Here is an 8577-nt window from a genome sequence, read left to right as displayed (position 1 = left end):
CAATTTTAAAATTATGGAAAGTAATATAATTAAGAAATCAACGTATAGGAAACAAAATTAACTTTGTAAATTAACTTGATCGAATATAACCAGATTGACGTGTTGTGATGGGTTGAGTCCTTAATTTCAGAATCTTGGTGCTTAATCTAAGGAATTGAATAGAATTTGTATAGGACTTTAAATTAATAAATAATTGTAGCACAAATTGTTCTAATTTCTATACGAATACTGGTCTGAGTCAAAATTTTCCTATAATAATTTTTCGAATGCTAATTTGTGAATATATAATGGAAAGTAAATAAATTTAATAATATTTGCCCAATATATATGGCATTCAATGTCGATCTTCCGCGTTCTAGTGTGAATCAAGAAATAATTTTTCGAATGCCCAATATATATGGCAATTAATTTATACATTCAATGATTTGAAATATTGGGCAAATATTATTAAATTGCATTGAAAAATTGCCATATATATAGTCACTAAATTTGTTTGGGCACCACCTAGTACATACAAGATTAAAAAGGATTAGATTATGCATTATATTATATATAATATTTAAACTATACGCTTACATAGTACGTATACCATTAAAAAAGAAGTTAGATTATGCATTATATTTATGTAGTAAACTATAGTTTATTAGAAATATAGCAACTTTCTACAACGTTGATCAATATATGGTCCTATTTTTTTCAAACTACGAAATGTGTTATCACTCCATATAAAACTCATACACCAATATTATATCTTGTAAAATGTAAATCATCCAATAAGAAATATATGAAATAAAAACTTGTTTACAATGCGATAATGATTACAATACAGTTGACTACTATTGTTAGGTTGCAAAAAAAGATACAACCAAGAAAAAATGAGAAGATATAAGCATGAAATCAATAAATACATTTTTAAAACTCGCATGAAAATAAAAGATATATGTATAATCCATCAAAACCAATTATATTATGCATAAACATGAAACTTAAATGTCCAATGGCACTATATGTAATTAGTCTAGGCAAGCAAGAGTTATTCACTAAATGCTATGAGAAGAGCTCTCATGGTGACACATAAGTAATGACAATCTTGATAATAACACATGAGGCAAAAGTTTATTATTTAGAATGCTCCTCAAATAATAGTAAAGAGATTGCTCTATTTTGACTTGGATTTGAAGTAAAGTTTGGTGATATATTAATGTTCAAAAATATTTTGGTGCTATATTTATAAGCCAACTAGCTATAATTTTATATATAGTTAAGGAGTTTTCTCTTCATCTAAAATGTATACAATAGTAAAATAAAGTAATAATCATTAGATTATATCCAAATATAATTATTATAGAATTAATCCACATTCTGATATATAGTATATAACTATCCCTAGAAGAAATTTTTTGACTAAAAATATAACTCTATATATTATTTTATATAAACATATTTTAATATTTTCTATGTAATAATATTTAGATTTTATATATTAATTTAAATGTTATTTCATATTAATATCTTATTTCAGTTAATACTAAATAAAAATCAATGACTATATATTATTATATATTAAAAAATTGTGAATACAATTTTATGATTTTTTTGTTGATGCGTACACTTTAGATGGGGATTAATTATATAAAAGATTAAAATGTACTTGTAATTTTAAGAACCAAATTTATAATTGATAAAATAATTAATAATTAACTTACAATATATGTTTCAAATTTATATATTACTTTTGCATTTGATTTTCAAATATAATAAGGAAGATATAAAAGAGTTTTCTATATTAATATACATATCTTAAGACAATGCTATGGTCTTATGAAGTCATCTTGTGTAGATTTTATTGTGTTTGAGTTTGTATGTCTCTGTCTCGTGTGGTAGAATTAGATGGTGCAAGAGACAGTTTATTTCGACTCGTGGGATAAATTTGTTTTCGTTGTGGTGAAAAATACAAAGCCGTTTCGATTGGATAGCATATGATCTTTCTAAGTATTCATGGGTGATACTATATCTCGGTGTTGTATGTGGAATTTAAATCTCCGTGAAGTTAAAATATTTGTATTCATATATTTGGGTAATAAAAATTGTAGTTAAGCAAAAAAAAACAACTAACTATGCCAAGTTTTTTAAGCCCTTTCTCAAAAAAAAAACTATGCCAAGTTTAATTTATAGACAAATGAGGGCAATCATTAAAACGATAGCAAGTGAAAGAAGGTGGGAGATGATGTTAACTTCGGATTGGCGCGAAATAAGATAAAAGCTTAGAAAAGAAAGAGAGACAAAAGTCTCACTGATTGGTCCAAGAAGAACCAAAGCCTATCCACTTCTCAATCGCTTCTCCTTATTACCAACGAGAACCTTCACTCACATAAATCTCTGTCGGTTCCTCTTTTTTTATTGTTATTATTTTAATTCAGATAAGGGAAAATCCACATTTTTATTTCCATGAAAGTTTTTATTTTTTCTTAAATAACTCGGCTCAACTACACACCGAAACCTTCGCTCCATCTGAATCTTCATCAAGATTTCATTCTGCCGAAGGCTTTGGAACGCGGTTTGGATTTGTTTCATTAGTTAACATTTTTTAGTTTCTTTTCTATAATTTTGTTTGAATTACCATTTGTAATGGTAGCAGTTTCTGTGAATCTTCTTGTGTTACTCATCTTACATGGTTATAGATTTTTTAGGCAATCGCTGGATTTAGTTTTGATGGTTCTGTTTACAAATGAATGCAACAGTTTCTGGGTTACACTCTGTTTCATAAGAGATTCCGCCAATGGTTTTGTATTTTTTTTCTTGCTAATTGTATAAGAAAATATCTTTGGAAAAATCCACTTTTTAAAGTAAATAAACGGTTAAATAAACCCACTTGCCTCAACCCTTTTTTGTTTATTCTCTCTTTTAATTCTAAAGAGGAGACATTTTGAATTTGTGTCCTCATCTTTACATTTTTATTGAGCATAGTGCTTGTTTCCTTTTCTGGGTTTTCATTTTCTAGATTTTTCTTACAAATGAAAATATTACCAAATTAGATCTTACATGCAAAAAAAAGTTGGCAATTTGGGTTTGATTGGGTTTTATCTGCCATGTTTTATATGTACCGTATTTGCTGTAGCTTTATTGTTTGAATGTGGTGTGCAGATTGTTGATGCTTTGATGTCACTTTTGGATCTTTGCTAATTAGTTAAGAACTCTTTGATATGTGCAAGTTCCATTTACACTCAGGTTTTGTCATAACTTGTCTCCTAAGGTATGTTTTTTTTTCTCTCTCTTTTGTGGCGTAGATTGCATCACTTTCATGGAGGTTGAAGAAAGGAATGTTTCTTCTGGTTATGCTAAACCTCCATGGATATTCAAAGGAAGGCAAGTAACCTCTTTTAATTGGGTAGCTTTTCAAAAATGTCTCTTCGTTGCTTTTAACTTGGCTTCTTTTTTTGCTTTCAGTGCGTTGTACCAGATTCATCTTGTGAAGGCTTCCACTGCTCGAGCATTCATCCCCAAGGAGTTTCGACTTGTTGAAGCTTTTGGGTATAAACAAGCTTCTACAGGGTTGTTCCTTTCTTGCTTAAATGATCTTTTTCAAAAATAATTAAACAAATGTCTTTCTTATGTGATTTTTTTTATACAGGTACACTCTTGGAGGGTTTTTCCTGGCTAGCTACGATGATAGTCCCGCTGGTGTCTTCGATGAGGTCTCTTCTTGCCTTTCCTTTACAACTTCCTACTTACTCAAACTTTATCATCCCCCAACATTCTTTAATCGACTCTCTCTCTCTTGCTTTTTTTTTTTGTTTCACAGCTTGTCATGATTGCAGGGATTGTATGGAACCCTCCTACATCATGCGCGTATGTTCATTCTTCTCCTTCCTCCAACCATTCTTTAGTAAAGCAAAATTTGACTCAAGTGATTGGGAATATTCTGTTAGTTAATTCATGCTTATCAAACACATGAGTTTATTAAGTGATCGTTCCTTCTCTTATATCCCTTTAGATGGGCGGCGAGGGTGCTTGTGAACAGCAACGAGGCTTGTCATCACGGACGCAAGGTAGGTGGGTTTTACTTTGTTCTCTTTGCTCTATATCAATGGAATGTTTTGAGAGTCTGGATGATAATAATGCATTTTATTATAAAAATAACATGGTGGTGTTGCAGGAAGTAGGACTCCCAAGCCAAGTTGCAAGATTTTCTAAAGTTAGTGCCTATACTTTGGTCTTAAAAGTGATTTACCTTGTAATAATTACTGATTAGGCTCCCAATAAGTTTTCTTTTTTTTTAACTACCAAACCAAATGATGAAAACAAGATAAAATCTTGTCTACATAAAGTAGAGACATTGCAATCATTAACTACCAAAATAATTCTTCCTGAACTCTTGGAGAATGGGATGAAACATGTGTAAAACAAGATGATCTGCTTTGAGTAAAATTAATTTTTTTTTTTTGGTTGGGAGCAGAAAATCACTGCAGTTCCAAAGAGAAAAAGGGAAAGAGCTTTTGGTTTCTTAGACACATTTGGGTTGGGAACTACTCTGTCTCACCCTGAGGATTTGATGGAGGTTAAAGTTAGTGAAGTTGATAGTGCTGCTTCTGCAAATATCTGCAACATCCAAATTAGATCAAACGGTGAGTTCTTTGCTTGTTGGCCTAACTTTTGCATCTGTGTAATGAGAAAACTCATTTCATGTTTTGATATCTAAGTAATGGTCTAACTGGCTACCTCAGAATCAGAGACCAAACTAGGAAAATGGATGGGACCAGCAATCAAAATGTCGCTTCCGAGTTTTAGGTAAAAGTTTGGTTCATTTGATTGTTTCCATGGGAGACTTCTTGGCTTAGTAAGCTCATCAAGAATGTCAAATAATATGTCAGTGGCAATACAAAGTTCAACCCAAACCTGCTCAAATACTCTTGCCACATCCACTGCAGGTTATGCTTCTGCTACTACTTAAGGTCAATCTCTTAATAACATAGCAGACAACGTTTATTAGAAGGAAGATATATTGAAATCTTTTGCAGGGTGAGGCCTGTGAGTCCTGCGGTAGTATCAAAGCCTTTGGAAGATGAGGCAGATAAGAATCACACATCACAAGAGTCGCTTGAAAATGAAAGGCGGTTAAGTGTAGCAGTGATGCTATCAAAACCAATCATAGCTCTTCAGTTTAAAGACTTAACAATGCAAGTAGAAGCTCCAGTTGTAGTTCACCCTTCAGTGTAAACACACAACCACTCAAATTTGAAGAACATACACTTCCTACAAGGTTTCACATCTTTACAAAAAAATACAAATCTTTCCACTCTGATACAATATTTGGGGGAGTTCTGATTTCTTTTATAGTAACACAAGACCAATAATGGTCCAAAAGCTTTGTCTCTCTATCAAGAATATATTCAAATTCAGTTTAGAGACATTAAATCAAGTCATCAAAACAACTTAGACCTCTGTTTTTGATTATTTGACAAACCATTTGGTTCAGTTTGATATACTATGAAAGAAGACTGAGATGAATATCAACAGCAAAACAAAAAAGTCCATTCTCTGATGTTGCAAAAAAAAGGTTTTTTGATCATAATCAAGGAGTAAAGAGAGGATGCAATTGTTGGTTGTTCCATGGTGTTTCATCCATATTACCTCCAATTTTGTAAACATCTTCTAACCAGTTTATGATGTCAAACGATCATTTTCTCCACATTGTTCAATACCTGTAACAACACAACCATTAACTTAAAACCAGGTAAAAATCTAAAGGAAGAGAAGGCTATATGGTGATCAAGTGTTTATACCTTACAAGATGGCTTGGGGTAGAGGATATCGTAATGGCCTGGACGATACAACAAGGTTATAAAAGGAGCAGAAGCTTCTTCTTGTTTCTCATTAGTGCCCACAGGAACAAAGTCATGATGGTTCACAGTGACACCTCCACTATCACACGAGCTACGGTCAAGATACACAACCCGAATTGCAACACCAAGCGCGTCTGACAAAGCCGTTATGTGGATATGGTCACTCTCTTCTCCCATCGGTTCAACCGATATCTTGCAGAACTACGATTAAAAAAAACTATTAGGGAGAGGATTCAAAGCTTTCTATTATAAGTGTGTGTACAAACCTGATCCACTGTTGAGTTTGATAGTCCTGTTATAAAAGGTTCGAAAAACTCTGCACGAGTTCGAATTTCACCAGCAGTAACAAACCTGAAGAACATTACAACTGAGACACAAATCAGAATCAGTCAAAAACTACGTTTGGTTGGATCTATACGTCATCAAAGATTTTTTAGAGTGGCTTACTGTAGTCAGAGACAGCTCTTCGTAGCTGTAATGAGGAAAAAGGATGATATACTATGAGAAGAGACGTCTAACCATTTCATAAAATAACAGTTCTCTCTAACTTATAGACTCGTCACTTCCTAGGAGAATGTCATCTAGTTGCTCGAGGAACAACTGTATCAATAAGATTAATGAGATTGAACGTTTCTAAATGATCATCAAAACAAGGTTTGATCGTTTTCTTTACCGCAAAGAAGTCCTCAAAAGTAAAATCTAAGAGTCTTTCTACATTTCTCAACATTGACCTTGATACGATCAACTTCAGCACCATCTTGTGATTCCAAAATATGCTCCTAATAAACAAAAAGAAGAAGAACAACAACAACTTTAGATAGAGATAGAAGCAACAATTAGAGATAAGAGCATACAAGGTAAGAGAACATGAAGCTTCGAAAGAAGCAATTTCCATCGCCTCTAGTTCGTCTGATTGCAATATACTGATTGTCTAATATCTACAAAACAAACATATATAAAGCAAACAAATAAGGAAGAAGAAAGACAACCTTGATCTTCTCGAGCAGAATGGGACTCCCTGCTTGGTACTCTGCAGCTAAACTAGAGAGAGGTTCCTGCACAGTGATTGAACCAAAAAGAAGATAGTAGAGAGAGAGAGAGAGCAACATCATGTAGATTCCATGAAACCCATAGATAAGAAGATGTGATAAGGGAGAAGTTGATTCCATCTAAGTTTTAACCTTATCACCAACATAAGGAAATTTAGCAGCTTCTTCTTGAAAAGATTGAACATTTTCCACAGAACAATTCCCAACTTTAACCGCTTCATCATCCTTCACTGCATCATTATGATTCTGCATCCTCACTACACAAAAAAAAAAAAGAGTGACTAAGCTCCATAAAGATAGTTTCATTCTAAGCAAAACGTTCAGAAGAAGAGAAACGGAGATGACACAATGGATTTTACCTGATCGATTCAAAGACGCAAAACTTCTGATCTTCCCACCTGCAATGTTCTCTAAGCAGAAAAATAAAAACGCAAAACTTTTAGGAAAAATATTCTGAGAAAAGGGGAAACCAAAAAAATCAATTTGATTGGAAGGGTAGAAAAAGGTAAACAGACGTTTTGCTTTTTCCCCAAGTGTATACTCAACTGGATTACTTCAAAAATAAATATATTTTAAAATATTTACTAGATTTGGATCTGTACAACCATACGGATATTAATTTTCATGTTTATATATATTTTACATAATTAAAATATATTGTTTAAGTTACTTATATATTTAAATATTTATATATAATTATTTTAAATATAACAATTTGAATATATATATATATATATATATATATATTTATATTTTAAATTAAAAGATATCAAATTATATTATGATTTAAGTAGTTAAAAGATTATATATTAGCATTAAGAAAATACATTTAATTATATATTAGCATTAAGAAAATACATTTAATTATATATTAGCATTAAGAAAATACATTTAATTATATATTAGCATTAAGAAAATACATTTAATTATATATTAGCATTAAGAAAATACATTTAATTATATATTAGCATTAAGAAAATACATTTAATTATATATTAGCATTAAGAAAATACATTTAATTATATATTAGCATTAAGAAAATACATTTAATTATATATTAGCATTAAGAAAATACATTTAATTATATATTAGCATTAAGAAAATACATTTAATTATATATTAGCATTAAGAAAATACATTTAATTATATATTAGCATTAAGAAAATACATTTAATTATATATTAGCATTAAGAAAATACATTTAATTATATATTAGCATTAAGAAAATACATTTAATAAAAAATTTAAATGATGATCCAAATAAAAATATCACATATGAATCAAAGTGAGTTTGTTAACCAATCCAGATTCTTAGGAGTCGATGTTATATTAGGAATGATATATTATTAATCCGTATTATTAGTAATAAATAAATATGATAACTGATTTCTAGTGAGGGTCCATTTTTAAAAAAGTCACACATGAATCAAAGTTGTGACTTCTATTTTAATATATAAGATATATATTAGTAATTTTTAACGGTCAGTATATTATTTTTTGAAGTTAGTTATTTTCATATTTTTAACCAATTTCAAATAGAATTATGTTTTCTGAAGTTTACAGTAACCATTAAATAAATACATTAAAAATATAGAATTATAAATTTTTGAAATAATTATTTTTTCGTGAATTTTTTCGGAATGGAAATAATATTTTTTGAAACATTTTTTTTCTTCAAAATGGAT

At 30.4% G+C, this 8577-nt stretch overlaps 2 protein-coding genes across 9 annotated transcripts; one reads left to right on the top strand and one right to left on the bottom strand.

Moving 5' to 3' along the window:
* The first annotated feature begins 2297 nt into the window (after positions 1-2297).
* On the top strand, positions 2298-5419 carry LOC106306654. Of its 8 annotated transcripts, none has more exons than XM_013743343.1 (12): positions 2298-2557; positions 3145-3186; positions 3288-3366; positions 3448-3552; positions 3632-3695; positions 3803-3849; positions 3995-4049; positions 4157-4195; positions 4457-4625; positions 4725-4788; positions 4872-4952; positions 5019-5419. In XM_013743343.1, exons 3-12 carry the CDS (start codon positions 3302-3304, stop codon positions 5215-5217), a joined length of 888 nt encoding a protein of 295 aa, XP_013598797.1. In that variant the 5' UTR covers positions 2298-2557; positions 3145-3186; positions 3288-3301; the 3' UTR covers positions 5218-5419. The 8 variants fall into 8 exon arrangements, with proteins under 8 accessions (XP_013598797.1, XP_013598795.1, XP_013598796.1 ...); XM_013743346.1 differs by having other exon boundaries at positions 2301-2557; positions 3448-3531; XM_013743341.1 differs by lacking the exon at positions 3145-3186 and having other exon boundaries at positions 2299-2557.
* Position 5420: 1 nt separating this feature from the next.
* LOC106306655 (ubiquitin thioesterase otubain-like) lies at positions 5421-7383 on the bottom strand. The gene is made up of 8 exons (XM_013743349.1): positions 7252-7383; positions 7025-7149; positions 6833-6898; positions 6575-6622; positions 6291-6315; positions 6110-6210; positions 5784-6044; positions 5421-5702 (listed from the first exon to the last, which is right to left on the bottom strand). Exons 2-8 carry the CDS (start codon positions 7142-7144, stop codon positions 5670-5672), a joined length of 654 nt encoding a protein of 217 aa, XP_013598803.1. The 5' UTR covers positions 7145-7149; positions 7252-7383; the 3' UTR covers positions 5421-5669.
* Between the last annotated feature and the right edge of the window lie 1194 nt (positions 7384-8577).

Source organism: Brassica oleracea, chromosome C7 (assembly GCF_000695525.1).
Source record: "Brassica oleracea var. oleracea cultivar TO1000 chromosome C7, BOL, whole genome shotgun sequence".
Classification (NCBI taxonomy): domain Eukaryota; kingdom Viridiplantae; phylum Streptophyta; class Magnoliopsida; order Brassicales; family Brassicaceae; genus Brassica; species Brassica oleracea.
Note: the sequence above shows the minus strand (reverse complement) of the source record. Positions and strands in the feature narration are given on the sequence as shown.

Coding starts and splice junctions, on each gene's coding strand:
- LOC106306654 (XM_013743343.1), top strand. CDS start 3,302: ATGGAGGTTGAAGAAAGGAATGTTTCTTCTGGTTATGCTAAACCTCCA. Junction 3,367..3,447: donor CCATGGATATTCAAAGGAAG/GCAAGTAACCTC, acceptor TTTTGCTTTCAG/TGCGTTGTACCAGATTCATC. Junction 3,553..3,631: donor TATAAACAAGCTTCTACAGG/GTTGTTCCTTTC, acceptor TTTTTTATACAG/GTACACTCTTGGAGGGTTTT.
- LOC106306655 (XM_013743349.1), bottom strand. CDS start 7,144: ATGCAGAATCATAATGATGCAGTGAAGGATGATGAAGCGGTTAAAGTT. Junction 6,045..6,109: donor CAAACTCAACAGTGGATCAG/GTTTGTACACAC, acceptor TTTTAATCGTAG/TTCTGCAAGATATCGGTTGA. Junction 5,703..5,783: donor ACCCCAAGCCATCTTGTAAG/GTATAAACACTT, acceptor GTGTTGTTACAG/GTATTGAACAATGTGGAGAA.